Raw genomic sequence first — 18,629 nt, 5'->3', positions numbered from 1 at the left:
TAGTTTGTCTTAGTTTGCAGCAGAAAACCAGCAGCGGGGTCGGGTCTCATGTTGTCATGAAACACATGTCGTTGTGTCTGTGTGGGGTTTCTTCACCATCACTCTTTTTGTAATTGATTTCCATGGCAGACAGCTACTGCAGAGTGGTCATCTATCTTTTATTTTAATTCATATTTCATTTTGAGCAAAGTGCACTTGCACTAGGATTTAAAAAGCAAATGCAATAATTTACATTTTTACCAAGCCTTTGCACCAAATCTAAAAAACAGTTAAAAAAAAAAAGAAAGTTATAAAAAAAGCTTTCTGAAATGTATTTTACAGTGCTTTATGTGTAATCTCTCTTGTGAGAAACCAGAGTTTGAATCTATTCATTTCTCATTTAGGTTCCATCTGTGTTTGATTTAACTCACTTTCCGGTCTCGATTTGTTTCCTGTAAAGCACGAAGCCTCAAGGAGGAGAAAATAAACAAAAAAACAAAAGCACGAACCAACACATAAACTTTAAGATTTATTCCCCCTATGCATGTGAAACCCAATAACCCTGTGGAACTGCTAAGCTAAACAGTGAAACAAAACCTGTTTTATATGCCCGCACGTCTAAAGCACACTTTAACTGGTTTGATGGCTAAATGTGATAAAACCAGTGCTGCCTGGAATGAATTTCTTGTGAGACTTGAACTCGAGGACCTTTACTCTGATCTAATCCTCTGAGTGATACAATGATAGACCTTATGTGTAAATACACTTGAGTCTGTTTCCCTGTATCTCATTTAACACGAATTATTCCTACGATCAGAATATTTGAACCCGTGCAGGTCACAGGATGATTGAGTTTGTGGAACCTGACCAGTAGAAGGCTCGTACTGCATCCCAAAGATTTGCATATTTTGTAGATTGTTTACAAAACCAAACACGCACGAACTGGGATTGGCATTCGGACTGGGTCTTTATTTATATTCCTAATTCTTTCACTACTTTTAATTCCAGTTCTAATTATTTTGTTTGGATTTAAAGTTATTTTTTGGTGCACCTTCAAGCTTCACTGCTATTTCTTTCCTTTAAGTTTAACTTTCAGATGTTTTTAACTTTGTTATTACTGTCGCTCGGCTTTGTTAATCACTTTGAGACGATAAAAATGTTATAAAAGGTGTAAAACTGAAATTTAGAATTGTGCATTATTTAAATTTAAACATCTTGTCCTGCACCTCTGGACTGTTTTCAGCATTGCACAGTCATATTAATGCTCTTGTTTCGATGGATTGGATGCTGGATTCTTTCCAGTGTGTCAAAGCATTGATCTTTAAATGTGATTATCATTTTTGTGTAAAAAGTTTAAGGGAGTGCAGATTCTACTTCACTACTAGATTTTAAAACTGAAGTTTCCTTCAGGTTTATGTTTAATATTAAATATTCCTCTACAAACCACATCAGCTTTGAGTAAAAGAAAAGAATCTCTTGAGCATTTTGTCCATCTTAACTTTAATGACAACAGAATATAAGCTGCATGGAGGTTTAAAGCTAATACTCCATCCTATCCCATAATGACCTGACAATGATCCAAAGACATATATTCCTCTTCAGGATTGTTTTTTAGCTTTCTTCGCCTTTGGGTGACCCTTGAAGTGTCAGTTTGGTCAAGCACAGGTGAGGATGAAGGAAAGTCCATGATAGTCAGCACTTCTTCATCTTCTTTGGTTCTCAAGCAGCTCTTCAAAGCTTTGAGCTTTGAGGCTACACTAGAATATTCCTTACACGTGTCTCGTGTTCTTCTCGTTACTCCCACAAATCACAAAAACTTGGATTCTTCAGACAATGACTGTTTTTTCTTCTCCTGTGAAACGCTGGTATATCTTAGCGCACTCAAAGCATTTGGCCTTGTTTCCCCTTTTGAGCAATGGTTTTGAGATGCCACTAGTCCTCTACTAGACAGCATGCTTTTGAGAGGACTTTTGCTGACTGGATTCTCTCGCTCTTATTTAGCAGATTCTGCATCTGCATGTTGGAGTTGTTTTTCTGTCTTACAATGAGCAATGCTTGATTTATTGATCTTCTGACATGTTTGGTGTGCCTGATTTTGTTTTCTATTCAGCTAATCCAGTTTCCACAAAGTGTTTTAGTGCTTCATGTGTTTCCCCCCCTTCATTCCTGCTGTGATTTGGCACTGAGAAAGCACCTCTTACCTTTGAATAACTGCAGACACCCACTATCATGAAGCTACTTAGTAAACAATATCTTTCATTCCAACAGCAGCTGCAGCTGTTAACAGTACTGCTGTTATTTTGTGACGGTGTCACTGTTGTTTCCACAATTGCAGGTGATTTTTTTTTTTTTTTGTAGGTCTTTTCTCAAACATTTGAGCTGCTCTAAAAGTGAATTTCTCCTGTGGGGATCGCTAAAGTTTTTTAAGTGATCTATCTAATGTTAGACACTTAATGCACTCCTATATTGCTATTACTATAGCAACGGTTTGCTGTGACCAGCAGATGAGATGGCCCCGCCCCTCCCTGAGCCTGGTTCTGCTGGAGGTTTCTTCCTGTTAAAAAGGAGTTTTTCCTTCCCACTGTCGCCAAAGTGCTTGCTCATAGGGGGTCATATGATTGTTGGAGTTTTCTCTACAATATAAAGCATCTTCTTGTGATTTGGCACTATATAAATAACTTGAATTGAATTGAAATTGAATTATACATTTTGGGTGGGAAAAATGAGGTTTGGCTTTATATTTGTATATATGTACTAATATATTCTCAAAAATATCAATTTGTCTTTTTTTTACATTGAGTGCTGTCGCTCTCACGTGTACATTTAGGTCTGAAAGGGAACAATAGATAAGACGTTGAACTTTTATTCTTTGACAAGAGGTGAACCAGTTTGACCCAAATTAAACTTTTGAAGCTAATTTATAAAATCGCAATTGCTGGACAATTGGGTGTCAATTGTCCACTTCCAATTGGACAACTGACACCCAATCAACCGTCATCTGAACATTACCTGCAACCTAATGCAGAGCTCGAGACATGGTGAACGTTTTCTAAACCTCGGATCACCATGAATAGACGAGTTTTAACTAACATGCTCACTGCAATTCCTCAATCACCATTTAGGCTCTGTCCTTCGTTGGTGACTTTTCTTGCCGACTCCATTGGTGGCGTGGCAGCCAGCCGGCCACTCTTTTGATTTATTGAACTGAGTGGGAAGCTGTGAAGCTTACTTTGTGACAGCTCAGAAGCTTTAAAATTTAAGATGTCATTGAACTGATGAATGGAGAGAGGATAGGCTGTGCCTGCCCGCTGCCATCATATGTCACTGTCCAAAGTGATGAGGGACCCTGCCTGTCGCCCTGTTACACCGACCCAAAGCCTCCAGTGGGGAATCTTTCTTTACTGAGCTTGAATGAATCAGAAATCAAATTTTCTGCAGAATATGTGCCTATGGGTGCTGTCCTTTATTAGACTCTGTGCAACTTCATAAAGACTTGGACAAATGTTTGCCCACAGTTAATAAGAGATCCATGCCTTAAAAACACATGGGACACTAAGATGAATGCATTGGTCTCCTTTATATTTTTATGAGTGTCTCTCAAAAATATAGAGTCCAAGTGCTGATTGTATGACAGAATAAGTGGAAGAGGTTAAACATGTAAAGTCTTATGATCAATAATTCATAATTGATAAATAGTAAAGCACACTGCTTTGCTTAAATGGAAAAAAAAACCTTTAATAAATGTTGGGACTGCTCATCAACATCAACACACAGGCTTCACTGAAGCACATAAAACAACAGACAGAAAAGAGAAAACTGATAAGGGCTCACCAAGGCTGCTCTCAGCTGCAATGATTATTTTCTCAGGTGTGGTTAGGAACAGGTTTGTACACAATTATGCTATGATGCATTTCTAGGATGGGCACCCGCAAATTAACAACAAAATATCCCACATAACCATACAAACCTATTTGTGACAATAAAAGGAAAATATTTAGCTAAACTAATGGTCCACAGCTTTAAGATCAGACATGTTATTTACTGCAGTTTCTCCCATCTTCAGATATTTCTATGATTTGTATGCTTTTAATGGAGTCTAGGTTATGCATGGGTTATGTATGGCATTTGTGTGCTATTCTCTCAGTTAGTTGTATATTTTATATATTTTTTAGGAATAGGTATTGTAGATGATGTACTACACGAGTTGTATCGCGTTGAAATATTTGTTTTCATTCTTAAAAAGATGTTTGTTGCATCGTGTCAGAGAAATAAAAACTTTGACAAAGGAGGTGATAAAACAATGAACCTTGGATAGATAATCAATTGATTTAACATCAGTACAAAACTTTACTTTGTAGTTTGTACCAATTGGTAGTACTTTGATGACACACTGTGGAAGAGAGATTAATAACTACTGATGAACTGCAGAGTGGTGTAAACATACTGATAGTGAAAAGAGGTGAGTGAAGAAAACAGTGTAAATAGAATAGAGAATAATGAAGCAACAAGCTAGGCCAGAGGCTGCAGTTTAGGCTTCACTGAGGATCAGCATTGGCTCCTCGGCCTGGCAGAGAGCCCCGCCCACCTGCCACTCCACCACTCATGAGCAGAGTACCCGGTGAGTGGTTGTCAATGTATTTCAAATGAAGTCTGATGATGCTGCAGGAGCGGAGATCAGAAGTTAACCGTAGACAGTTAGATGGATGTATTTGATGCTGAAGGCTTGTAATGAGCAGCGACAGCTGAGTGTAGAAGCTAGAGGTGAGAAACCGGTGCATAATTTAGATTAGATTAATGCAGATGTGATAAGCTTTACAGTAAGCATTTTAATTTACAGGAATAGAGGGGTATGGGAGACAACGCAACAATGAACATTTGGAAAAGCTGGTTGAAACTCGAACCGAAGTTCTAAATTTAGCCACAAAGTTGGCTTCAGCCTCATATGGTTATATCGACCAAGGCTAGTTTGTCTGCACGATAGAACATGGATCGCTCAACTGATTGCATCAAGTTTCTATGAGTAAGAACTCGGTGGTACCTGCCATGGCACGAGGAACTTGGAAGATGATAACTGTCAAGACCCCATATAGCATTTTTGTTATTATAGATAGATATCCAGTATGAGGCTTTGTAAGGGTGTCAGCAGAGATTAACCTATTGATACTTGGTGTACAGGGGCTTACAGTATAGACTACAGAAGGATTTTGTGGCTGCTGTAGTGGAAAGCAGGATCAGTTGTACTGTAGAAGGGAGAAGTGGACGTCAGTGGTTCAAAGATGTAGCAACAAGTTTTCATTGCTATAATAAAAATAAAATTAGGAGTATTTGCAGCAGCTTGTACTGAGAAGGTTGATAAAGAGGAAAGCTGAACTGTTAACTCATCACTAACCGAAGACTGCTAACATGTAAAAGTCATTTAGGGAGAGTGACAGTGTAAAACATTTCTGTGAAGGAGGATAAAAGAAAGGAAAAGTATCATCTGTGTGCCAAAGATAAGATCAAAAACCCTTTTGAAAATGCAGCTGTGGTCACGTTTCTCGATGGTTTCTGGCCAAAATGATATGATTCCTTAAAACGGTCTGAAATTAGAACAAATGGGTTTGTGGTGCAAGTAGACATTTATAGACATATGACGGGAAGGGAAAGGTTCAGCTCTCGAAATTCAAATAAATGATCTCCGGTAATTGTTTTTCTTCAAGGCTATTGTTTACCATGTGTTGTGCTGGGGATGTGTTCACTTACATAGCTTTTATAGTAAGATGGATGTAGCTACAGTGACATCACTCATTGGTTAGATGGCTCTATTTTGAAGCCTCAGTTTCAGCATTTTGATTGTATTGGTATTTTTAGAAAGAAATGCCTTGAGGTGGATCACAACAAAGAAACTGAGTATACTGCACATTTAAAAATGGTAAATGGCCAGTATTTGTATAGCACTTTACTTAGTCCCTAAGGACCCAAAAGCACTTTACACTACATTCAGTCATTCACCCATTCACACATATTCACACACTCAATTTAAGCAGTAGCAACTTCTCAATTGCAAGCTATATCCACACCTTAAAGCATCACCTGCTTCACTGCCCATTTTAACCTCCTAGGACATGGCGTCCACATATGTGGACATCACATTTTGGGTTTTCTAGACCAAAATGCTAAATTTTGCTCTACAAGGACCTGATATCCACTTATGAGGACATTATACTGCCACTGTTATATCAAAATTTTAACGAATGTCCTCATATGTGGATCTCATTTTTCTCAGAAACAAAAATCAGCTAAAAAACAAAACAAAACTGGTAATTCTTTGTTTTTACATTCATCAGATCCCAATCAGCCCAAATAGCATAGAGAAATTGAAAACGTATGCCATGAAAGAGTTCGGATCTTGGGAGGTTAAATAAGATTGGAGGAGAATTTACGAGTTAAGCTCATCAGACTTGGTGTTAAAATCCATAAGAACAATTATCCTAGTGTCTTGTGCTTTGAGTGGGGGAGGGGTAAACACTTCTTTGGGGTAATCAGGTTGGAACCCCCCTTCATTAGTTTTATTGATGGGCCCTTAACATCTCCAGAAAGGCAATGAGACATACTTAACAGCTGGCTTGTACTTCATCCAGCTGATCTTTGTTTGCTTCATAATTTTTATGGATAGAATTTCTAGGAGGGATGTCGGGTTCCATATTGTTAATATCACAGCTTGTTTATGATGATGTCGTCCTGATAGCTTCAACTTCCACTAGGGCTGTTTCCAGTCGATTGAAAATTGGTCGACATGAGGGTTAGCATTTCCAAGTCTGAAAGGGTCTCAGCCGGAAAAGGGTGGCGTGTCTTTCACCAATGGAGGGACTTAAGGTATTACAAGGTTTTGTTCATGAGTGAGAGAAAAGTCCAGTGGTTGATTGACAGATGGATTACAGCATCTTCAGTAATGTGGACACTGTACCAGTAATGTTGGGGTTAAGAAACAACTGACATGAAGGCAAATCTATTTACTGACTTGGCGATCTACATTTCTACCATCACTTATGGCAACTGTGGGTAATGGTTGAAAGAATAAGTTTGTGGATACAGACAGAAATGAACTTCCACTCCTGTGAAGGCTGGCAGCTGACATCACCCTCACTGTATCTGAGAACTGCTCTGATGACAATGCTAAGTGTGTTTATTAAAAGTCTTTTACATTTTGCAAAGCAGTGTGTCGGCATTGTTTCTATTTCTTGCTCATAGTGTGTGTCCTTGGATCCATGTGTTTTGATATCTGCATTTGTAAAGTGGTGCTCCCCAGCTAACGAATTTGCATTTATTCTGTTTATGAAGAGGTAGACATAAACAAGTGAAATCCAATGAATCACACCAACTTTAAAATAGATGATGAAGGTAGCCTGCAGTCTGCACATGTATGGCACTATATTGCTGTAAATGTACACGAAAAAAGCCTACCTGGTGACATAGAGTTTCCCCTGCAATGCTGGCAAAATACATTTGCAGCAGGTGACAAATGTGTATCCCTTTTATCAGAGTAAGTTTCAGATTTGCTGTGATAAAAGACAACAAGTGGGAACATTAGCATAGCCCTCAGATGGGGCTACCGACTCACAGAGCTGCATGAAAATAATAATACACAGGCCCAGCAAGGGTGCTGTTTCTACAACATCAATCAATAGAGACTTGGAAAATGCACCAGGGTTATTAATCGTTTGCTCGAGCACAAGAAAATGTAATTAGTACATTAAAATTGGGCCAGTGACTCCATGCTATGATCCTGTATGCCAGCTGAGCATATATCATTCCATGCATTTGTAGAAATTCCAATGACAGAAATAAGGGTTTGGAGAAAAGTTTGTGTCCAACATTCATTTTTCGAACCAAAACCTCCCAAAGATCTTCAAGTACTTACTCATCAAGCTGAAGTTGGCCACATTATATACATTATATAAAAAATTCCCCTCTCGCTCCTGCGGGTGGTCTTTATCCTTCAAGCTCAGGTCTTCTACCAGAGGCCTGGGAGCATGAGGGTCCTACACAGTATCGTTGCTGTTCCTAGGACTGTGCTCTTGAAGGATAAAGGATAAAGAACGCCCGCAGGGGCGAGAGGTGAATTATATATGTGTTATTTGCATAAAATGCTTCATCTTCAGATCTATACCTCTTATTCGTAACGCGAGAAGGGAATAGAGATGCTTCTGTCTGTGATAATATGCTAGCTTAAATGGTCGGTCATTGATGATGATAGCATTTCAGTGGTATGGCAGCCCATCTACCGATAATGCCCCAGGCTAACCTCTACCCTGAAATTAACCAGCCGTGTCTAAAAATCACTCATCGTCTCTTGTGATTAGAATCCAGATGAATGGAGAAACATGTTCGTCTTGCTAAAAGACTTGTGTTTTCCCCCCTTTCTCTCATATCTCTGCAGCTGTACAGCTCGGTCGACTTTGGAAGAAAATGGCAGCTCATCCACGAACACGTCACGCCAAACAGATTCTACTGGTGAGTCACTCATTCTCACATCTCCACTTTTCCCCCCTTTTTATTCTGCTCCATTCCTCTTCCCCAAAGTTTTGTTTGCTCAGGAATGCAGAAAGTGTTGCTCATGTTCGGGGCGACTGAGCAAATGATATTGATGGCTTAGAACAAGCTATGTGACTGACTGGTGATGCTGCTAAAATTCTGCACATTTTCTACCCCTTGATACAATCAGGCAGAGATTAATCTCCTTCTTCAGAACGCGTTTTGCATTCAGCGTCCGAGGGCATGTCACATTCCACTTCATTTCTCACACTCACACCCTGTTCATATCAGGCGTCCTGCAAGACCAAATTATTATTTTTACATTTGCAGTAGAAGGAAGAGGGGTGGATCTCTACAGATACATACATGCAGATACATGAGCTATGACTAATAATGGATCCAGGACGTTCCTGTCGCTTCCTATCCAGTCATGTCTGCTGCTCACTCCCCCTGCAGTGTACCTACTATGTCTGAAAGTGCACACTCATCACAAACGTAGGGCTGAATATATTCCAGCTCAGTGCTCGCTGCCCCACTCTGATGGGGTGTGCCTGGGATTGCTTTTGGCTATTTGCACCATAACTTGCATAAATCTGGAGCTTTCTTTGCCATTGTGGCATAATCCTAAATAGTGTGCACAATCCGTTGTAGGGTTTGCCCTTCACTGCCAAAGCCCCCTCAAGGACATTTAAACACTGGATGAGCCTTTAGCAATGGCTAGGCAGTCCTCCAGTTGGCCGTATTTAGACAATGGCCTCATCAGCCTCCAGGGGCTATGAAATACCACCACAATGGGAGCGCTGTATCCATCTAGTCTAATCCACCAGCAGTGAAATGAACAAGAAAGCACGATTATTCTCTGAGATACAGTCATAGTCAGAGAGTGTAGTGGCCTTGTACCATTCAGTCGAAGATAAGGAGATTGTATTGCATTGTTGTATTTTGCTGAAATGGGATTTGGGCTTTACTCTGTTCTCCTTACTATGTCTAAGATCTGAGATTTTATGGGGGGAGGGGTTTGTACTCATACAGAGCTAATAGTAGCAAAAATATTTGGTGGGGAACGTTTAAATACGTGTTCATTGACTTGTGTAAATGCTAAATCGTGACCATGTTTAAGGGGAACAACTACTCTTGCAAAAGTATATACAGAACAGAAAATGCACAATAGTTTAATTTCTAATTAACCAGTATAACAGAAATAGCTTCTCCTTTACATCCTTTTCTTTTTTGTTATGCTTAAAAATTCTCTTTATATTCAACTTTTTCGTTCTCTCCCAGGTCTGTCACAGGCCTAGACAGGGAGCCAGATCTGGTCCACATGGAAGCTCACACACCAGATGGAAGTAGGTGTCTTACACACAAAGACGAGTAATGAGCAGGTGTCTATAGGCATGAATTCCTCTTTGTGAAAAGAAGTCGTCCCCAAGGAAACGGCATTGGCTCACCCCACCAATGAACCCAGCGTATGATTCCTGATGAATATGGCCTCTTTTATTTTCCCTCTCATTCAGTGAATGTCGCCCCCGTAACTCTGAAAGGCCACAAGATCAAGGTCATCTATACTGTAGGCAACATAAGTGAAACTGCCACTGTATGATGTTGGTGTAGCGTCACTGCAAAAACCAAGTATTGCTTTTTTCCTCATATTGGTGTCGTATGATTGACAGATGGAGATGCTCGTTTATGGCGTCTACACAATGAAAATGAATCAGGTGCTACACAGAGAGGCAAATTATTCAGAGAGACTCTGCACTCTGCAAATAAGATGAAAAAAATAATTTGATCTAATTGGGAAGGAAATGGTTAGCTTACAAAGACACTTTTAACTCATCACTCGTTACAAAATCTTGCTACAGCTGTTATTCGGTATATGTGGACTAACAGAATACATAATGCTAATCCTGCATTTCTTCCTATGTGACAGATGTGCAGTATGTCACGTGCAGAGCTCAGATGTGCACAGAAGCTAACAGGAACTACCCGTTCCCTGGTTACATCGACATCAGCTCTTTGGTGGTTCAAGATGACTACATATTCATTCAGGTAGGGCTTTGTACACTCTGTTCCATCACTATCTGATCCATGATGAATTATAATAATAATAATAATAATGCATTGGATTTATATAGCGCTTTTTAAGGCACCCAAAGCGCTTTACAATGACATTATTCATTCACGCTCACATTCACACACTGGTGGAGGCAAGCTACGGTTGTAGCTGCCCTGGGGCAGACTGACAGAAGCGAGGCTGCCATATCGCGCCATCGGCCCCTCTGGCCAACACCAGTAGGCGGTAGGGTAAAGTGTCTTGCCCAAGGACACAACGACCAGGACAGAGAGGCCGGGGATCGAACTGGCGACCTTCCGGTTACAGGTGCCCTTCCCAACCCCCTGAGCCACGGTCGCCCCGTGCATATGCATATTTAAAGGTATGCAAGATATGGTATATCTCCTACATTGAGAAGCACACTCAGCTTTTTGCATAAACTGCAAGTGTGGATTTGAATGGCCTTTAGATAAATGGCCATTAAGGGCAGAGTGACTTTAGGAACGTTCGCGCTACAGGCGGCCTCAAATTGTTTTTGATCTGTTGAAACTGATTTAAAATATTGCTAAATTCAGGTGTTTCTTTCCTGTCATACTATTTCTGGTATGAGATTTTTTTGTCCTATACAAATGATTTCACTTGGCAGGAATAAAATATGTAAAAATCATTTCATGTTAACCTCAACTGAACATTTGTGCTTTGTTTTCCTGTGTGAGCAGTTTTAATATTCATCCTAGCCACAGAGTGGTGTGTCATATTAATCACGATTTGTGCAACAGAAAAATCTGAAATGGTAATGTCCTGAATCCCAAGTAACACAGATGCAATTTATGGGTTGTATTTTAATTTCCTCTCCAGTGTGAATATTATTTACTTTGACATTGTGCAAATGAGGTTTCATACATTTAAAAGTCAACAGAAAACGTCGGGATAATTACACACCTAGTCCATGGCAATGCCAGTTTTATTCAGGTTTTCCTCAAAAAAAACTGCAGTGGTATTTGATATGTTCTAAAAATGTTTTAGGCAGAAGGAAAAAGATGGATCTGGTTTTGGTTTCTCATTATCGGTTTACCTTTTTAAACATGGATGTTGATGAGACTGTGGCTACAAGTCTCTACAAGGTTTTACAGCAACAGCTACAGTAGATGGCACCTGTCCTCGACACTGCCAAAACAAACTAGTTACCTAGTCCTCCAAAGACCCTGACCCCTTTCACCTCTTCACAGCCAACAGAAGCATCACATAGACTTACACCAGCCTCAGAAATTGAGTCATCCAACTAGATGTATTTTATAATCATAGCTGGATGTTCTGAATACCATTTTAAGTTAATATTATTAATTTATATCATGATTTTGAGGTGCAGTAGTTGTAAATTCTCTTGCTGTTTGATCCTACTAAATGTTTTATTCAGTAGAGAATGGGTGGGTTCAGAAACTCAGCTTCAGTCACCTGCAGGCAAGTCCTTCCTCTGGAACCTTTTCTGCCCTTGGCAGCACATTAGACAAAGAAATAGTGGTTCTCCGAAGATCCTTCAATCCTGTTTGACCTCTCTCAAGTCTTTCAAATAAACTCACAAGCACTCAACCAGAACCACCCCTTCAATTCAAGCACCTCCACATTTTAGCACGTATGCGTCACAGATGAAAGATCCTGAAAGGGATGGGAAAAAAAATCCATCATACCAATTCCTCTTAAAGTTCAAACTGCCTCTGGTTACCCAGCCATCGATCTCCTGCTCCTTCACTCGATTGCATGTGGGACTGTTCTACAGCGCTCGCTGCTAGGCTGCTATATTTCCTCTCAGTGCTCAGTGTTTTCTCTCTGCTGGACCACTCGCAGCGCTTGCAAGATCGGTAAAAGAATCGCCTCTGTCGTACAACATTAATGCTGACTTCACTTCTCTTTAGTCAAGAACCACAGCTTTGATTTGAAGGTTTTCCTCTAATGAATTTCATAGTGTTATTGACAGGGAAGAAAAGTAGGTTATGAACCTGCAGTCTCACTTTGCTGGGTGCTTCTCTATTTGTACAAAGTGCTTCTGTCTTCTGTGGTCTTGTGCCTAATGACAATTCTCCATCACCCACCATTCCTGTGTTTCCTTGCTGCATAAGCTAACAGCTTAGTGTTTGCAAAGGGTCTAGACCATTAAGGATGAGTTTTTTTCTTTCCTAGACAGCAGATGAGGCTCAGTTAGGTAACTTAAAGATTTCTCTTGACAAAGAATAATGAGACTATTGATTCTCCTATGAGATATTTACCAAAGTCCACTTTGAAACCACCAGTGCATTGACACCTGGGCTGCATCCTCTGAACCCAAGCCAGGAGATGGCTATAAAAGGCTGAGTTAAAAAAAAAAAAAAGAATAGAAAAGACTCCTGGGTAGCCACAATATTCAGCATTGCCTTGAAAATAAGGAGGAGAAAAAGTCAGAAATTGATGTGTGCTTTTTCCCAAACTTTAATTGTTTAGACAAATATGGTATGATGTCAGTAATGAGGTGACACATAAGGCCGCCTTCTCTGCATTTGTTTAGCAGCAGCAAATCTGAAAGTCAGAGAGAACTGCTACTTTGAAAAGTATCCTGAGACTCTAGCCAAAGCTTCGAGGAGTATAGAAGGACGTGTATCACGTATTATATTGTGAGGACAAAAGTTAGTCTTATTTAATCTCATAAGAGAAAAAAATACCTTTTACCAGATTTAGTCAGTTGTTCATTTTTAATCAGTTGTTATTGGGCCTAAATGTGCGTTTAGTTTGGTTGTTCCCTTGTCACAAAGTGTGTTCACAGCAGGTAGCCCATTTCACAGTTTTACGCTGGATCCCCTTCCTGGCACAACTCCAAAGGGGATTTGTGGTTCTGACTGGAACTTAACCAACAACGTTTCACTTGGCAAACGAATGTGAAACTACTATATGGAGCCACTGTTACTGGGCTGTAAGATACAAATACAACTACAGAAATATTATCAAATATTCACACATAAAAGTCTTCCAGTTTCACTTCTAACCACCAAACATGGTAAATGGTAAATGGCCTGTATTTATATAGCGCCTTAATAGTCCCTAAGGACCCCAAAGCGCTTTACATATCCAGTCATCCACCCATTCACACACACATTCACACACTGGTGATGGCAAGCTACATTGTAGCCACAGCCACCCTGGGGCGCACTGACATACACATATACAACATACACATTAAAAACATGTATGTGTACAGTCAGATCCATAAGTACTTGGACACTTACATTATTGCATGACTATTAACAAAACATCAATGAATTTTAAATGAAACCATGAAGATTTGATTGAAATGTAGAGTTTCAGTTTCAATTCAAGGTGTGTAACCAGTGCAGCCAACAGAAAACTGGACCAGTAGCTACTTTTCTCTCAGCTGCTGTTGGCAATTTAAAAAGCTTTGCTTATGGCTGTTGAAACTGTGTTTTTGGTAAATGCAGTCTTTTGTTTTGCTCTCCACATGGACTGATTGCCTGAATTCAACCATAGCGTTCTTAATCAACTGGACAAATACGCGTGAAAGCCAAAAAGTTTCTGGTAACAAAATTCTTGTCAGACGGTAAAGTATGAGGACGAAAATCACAAGATTGGTTACAATGTGGAAACAAGGTTAATAATAGTCACTAATGTGCTACAGCTGATAGATTCGGGTGCACTGTCATACTGCTGATCACATGGGTGAGGAAGAAGTCTCATCGTGAATTAGATGTGTACAAGCATCTATACTCCTTTAATTAATAAAGTATTATATGTTCTAGGTTCCTACATCAGGGCGAGCCACATATTATGTGTCCTACAAGAGAGAGCCATTTATACAAATCAAGCTGCCCAAATATTCCCTGCCTAAGGTAAGCTGCAGTGCCTTTTTACTTGATGATGATGATGATGATGACACACAGAAATGCTTTTAACCTATGACATACCCATCAGCTCACCGGTGACTTGTTTAGGGTCAGAGTTTGGATCACATTTTTCCGTTTTTCTGGAATTTCCATTCCCTGGTAAAACCAAACAAAGGTATAATATAGAACATTAAGGCCGAGATGAATGTAAGACATTTCATTTAAAAAAGGTTCTTCTAAACAGCTTCTAATTTCTGATATAATATAGAAAAAAATCACCTCACTGCCCATTTCAATTCATACTTGTATAACTTACTCCATATTAAGAATAAGGCCCATTCTTTACAGTATGTCATCAACCATTTATATTCACACCTCAGCATTGATCTCATGACCAGCCCCATGGGGTCAACATGTTCTAATCCGTCACCTCTCTGCCTCCGGTCATAACTCCTCTTAATCTCTCCCTCCACTCTCTTGATAGGATTTACACATCGTCAGCACTGACGAGAAGCAGGTATTTGCTGCAGTGCAGGAATGGAACCAGAATGACACCTATAACCTCTACCTGTCTGACACCAGAGGGATCTATTTCACCTTGGCCATGGAAAATGTCAAGACCACCAGGGGCATTGGAGGGAACCAGATGCTAGACCTATACGAGGTAGACGCCTGATGAAATTAGTCACCCTGCGTGGATTCTGAAATAATGAATTCATGGGAAATTACAGGGATTAGTATTATTTTCACTCATTAGATCTGCGATATGGTAAACAGGTACAGGTACGTGTGTGTCAACATTATTGGAGAAGAGCTGTTTCACAGCAAAAACAACAACACAATCAACAAAAGGTGTGAAATACAAGTTACTGTGTCCATGACAGCATGAGTGAATGAGGTGACCATTTTTAGTCAAACAGAGCCAAGAGCAGAGCTGAACTGTGACAGAGCATTTAGAATAGTCGGAGCTTTTGACTCATAGGGATTGTTTGGATAGTATTGGTAATGTTTGTTCAATATTTTAACAGTGTATATATGACAGAAATTAAGGGAAAGTATGATAGATACGCTTTAAATATATGAATTTTAACCATATATTTGACAGTGTGGTACACAGAGGCTTTTTTCTTTTAGCTGTTGTTGAAGTCTTCAGCATTTTTATTTGAACATTAATTCAATGTGAGGTATTACTATTGAATATCAGCTCACACTGTGAAAACAATATGACTTTAATGCTGGTGTAAATGAAGAGCTCCAGAATCCTCCTATCAAACACGCCTCTAACGCATCAGCAAAAACTGTTATTAGCAGCCAGATCGTTGTGGTTAGTTTTGTCGTAAACAGTAACTCAGCAGCACCGGAATGAGACTTCCTGCATCAAGATCAATCAATCAATATGACGGTGAGAAAGAGCGCTGTTGGTACCAAGGCAGCTATTGTATTGCTCTGGTGAAAAGTGGCATGGACACCAACTGAAAGTAGCCTTTAAAAAAGCAGTCATCCTTAAGCAGGCGCTTAATAAAAAGTACCTGGCAGGTGACTGGATGAATAATCGCTAATATCGATGTCTCAGCCCATCATATCAGCCAGTTGAACCATTCGACACGGAGAAGGATTGGGAAACTTCCAACTTTTGCTGCATTTTGGCTTTTTTCTTCTTTCTGCTGCTTACTTAGAGCTATTTTACATATTTTATTCATTGTGCATTTATTATCACTGCTATCAACACAAAATAACGAAGGCTGCTTAATAAGGTACGTTCCACATACAGATTTTAGCTCACTTAAGTCATTGGCTTTGTGTGTGTGTGTGTTTTTGTGCACACTAGTTTTCTGCATTAAATTGAGCAAAACGTATCTGTATTTGTTGCATTAATATGCAGTATTATAAAGATAAGATAAACTGTGGTTAATATTGATGATGATGATGATACTGTTCCATCCGTTTAAGCATATTATTGACATTACAGAACAAACATGAATACTAATAAAACCTGCAGTTGTGTGCAACAGCACTGCTGGAACTTCTCAGAGCCAGGTTTGCATTTCAGGCTGCGGGCTTCCTCCCTGCAAACATGCATACAGTGTAAAGAGTGCATTTAATGGGGCTCACTGCCATGCAGCTCTGGACTTGTAATGACCTTGTTAGCTAACCTGCTGCCTGCTATACGGTTTTGTATTCATAGTAGAATTCCCTTCTCCACTCCCGGGTGAACCCAGTTTATCAGTCCTACACTGGCAGGTGTGACTGAGAGAGTGTGGAAGGAAGTGAGATATTGGCCAGCAGCAGTAACAGCAGGATGGTAATTAACAATGCCATTACTTGCCCTGCACAGTATGTGCATACGTGAGTGTGTGCGCAGTTTCTATTTCTATGCAGCAGTTGTTAAGGCATTTAACCAAGCAGCACGACAAAAGCGCTTTAATCGTGTTTGGCTCGGCCACATTTCTCGATCTGAACCTAAACAAGAGAGATGACACACTGCTACCCTGATAATTCAGAGCCATTACACAAGGAAAGATATGTGCGACAGAATTCATCTCGTATATTGTTGTTGCTCCGTGACAAACCGTTCTTCACACAGGAGACGTTTCAGAGAGAAGCTGCAGCTCCAGTCGGAGACGGCGAACTATGGGAAAGTTGTTTTGTTAGAAGTCACTTCTCTTCCCAGAGAGCCTCTGTTCTTTGTGCACCCTCCCTCCACAAATCAATTATTCTTTTTTTTTTCCCAGACAGAAAATTGGACAATTATCTCCAAAATTAGAGGGATTATTTTATTGTCAGTCAGATTGGATAAGGGCAATTTTTGTAATCATGAGCTTTTGTTGTGCAAACTAATTTTCTGTTGACATCAGGGCTCTACATCACCTGCTAAAGCTTCCTTCAGTCTGAGAGTGGGCTTAGCAGGTGGCTCTTTGACGATTAGCACTCAGATTGTGCGGAGTTCACTGTATCAAAAATCATCTCTCTCTCGCCTCACAATAAACAGTTCAGGATGATTGATTGGAGACATTAAGTGGGTTGTTGTCGGTGGAGAGTATTTAATGATCTGGATGATACTGATACTCAGGATGATGTGGTTCTTCATGGCTGTGTTTTCCCACCAGCAAGTGCAAACCCAACAACGCAACGTTCAACAGATGATTCAGACAAACTACTGACATCAAATATATGCCAGTCCCATCTGTGCAGTGTAGATGCACAATCTTGGATCTTTTTGTTATATTCTCAGTCATGTTCTCGTGAGCAGTTTGCTCATAGACTATGATTGTCCACTTCAGTGCAAAACTGCTTACTACTGTTATGGAAATCAATCTGGACACAAACGAGCCGTCTCTCTGAGATTTGAATTTGCCTTTGTTAAAGGGTCAAACAACAATAGATGACGACAGCATTCTGCACGGTATTTGACCGAGAATAATAACAAGCATAGAATCATTTATAGGAACAAGTTATCAACCAGCCATGGTCGTAGAAGACAATCAGAACATTCTGTGCAAACGAGTATATCTTGAAATAGAGGATGATATGAAGACAAAATCAGGATACCACTGAGCCTTCCACACATCCGTAGAAAAATGGATCAACAAAATAGAGAGGACAAAATCTTAACATTTTCTATCACACCACCACAACCAGCTGATGGATGGAGTACTGGCAGATGGTGCTCACAAGGTCATGTTGTCAGACGTAAGGTTGTATATTCACTTAAGAGCAAAAGAACAGCACAGTAACTGCAAAGGTCATGAGCTATCCCCCATTTCTTTATATTTCCAGCCATGAGTGTATTGAAACATGTGCTCCAGTATAGAAGGCAAAAACAGTGTTTGTACAATTTAAACAACCTTGAAAGTCATTTTTTGGTACGACCACCTTTATTCTTTAACACAGCAAATTTAATTTCTGCAAATAGTCTTTAGGAATAGTTCTCCTGGCTCCTTGAAGGACATTCCAACATCTTCCTTGGATGCTGGCTGATGCTTGTGTTGTTCTTTGCCAAGATGATTCCACACGACCACTTTAAAAATGACAGGAACATCTGGCTGCATGGAAGCAAAACACAAACAAAAGAGGGTTGGCTCACTTTTGTACAATACTGCAGGTCTAGGTAACTTATTGTGCTTGGCCAGTTTTAGGTGCTAGATTAGGAATAACATAAGATTCTGGTTTCAGTTAAAATATGCAAATCAGTAACCGTTTCTGTAAAAAGTGATCTCGTT

The 18,629-nt window shown here is 39.9% G+C and overlaps 1 protein-coding gene across 2 annotated transcripts in view; it reads left to right on the top strand.

The window, feature by feature from the left end:
• Positions 1-18,629, top strand: part of sorcs3a (sortilin related VPS10 domain containing receptor 3a) — a 241,040-nt gene that overhangs the window by 160,777 nt on the left and 61,634 nt on the right. For both annotated transcript variants that reach the window (XM_005470161.4, XM_019360519.2), the window contains 5 exons: positions 8,399-8,472; positions 9,775-9,839; positions 10,421-10,539; positions 14,326-14,415; positions 14,894-15,073. In XM_005470161.4, the coding sequence (XP_005470218.1) occupies positions 8,399-8,472; positions 9,775-9,839; positions 10,421-10,539; positions 14,326-14,415; positions 14,894-15,073 (528 nt within the window). The remainder of the gene's footprint in view (positions 1-8,398; positions 8,473-9,774; positions 9,840-10,420; positions 10,540-14,325; positions 14,416-14,893; positions 15,074-18,629) is intronic.

The sequence above is a fragment of the Oreochromis niloticus genome, linkage group LG6 (genome assembly GCF_001858045.2).
Source record: "Oreochromis niloticus isolate F11D_XX linkage group LG6, O_niloticus_UMD_NMBU, whole genome shotgun sequence".
Classification (NCBI taxonomy): domain Eukaryota; kingdom Metazoa; phylum Chordata; class Actinopteri; order Cichliformes; family Cichlidae; genus Oreochromis; species Oreochromis niloticus.
Note: the sequence above shows the minus strand (reverse complement) of the source record. Positions and strands in the feature narration are given on the sequence as shown.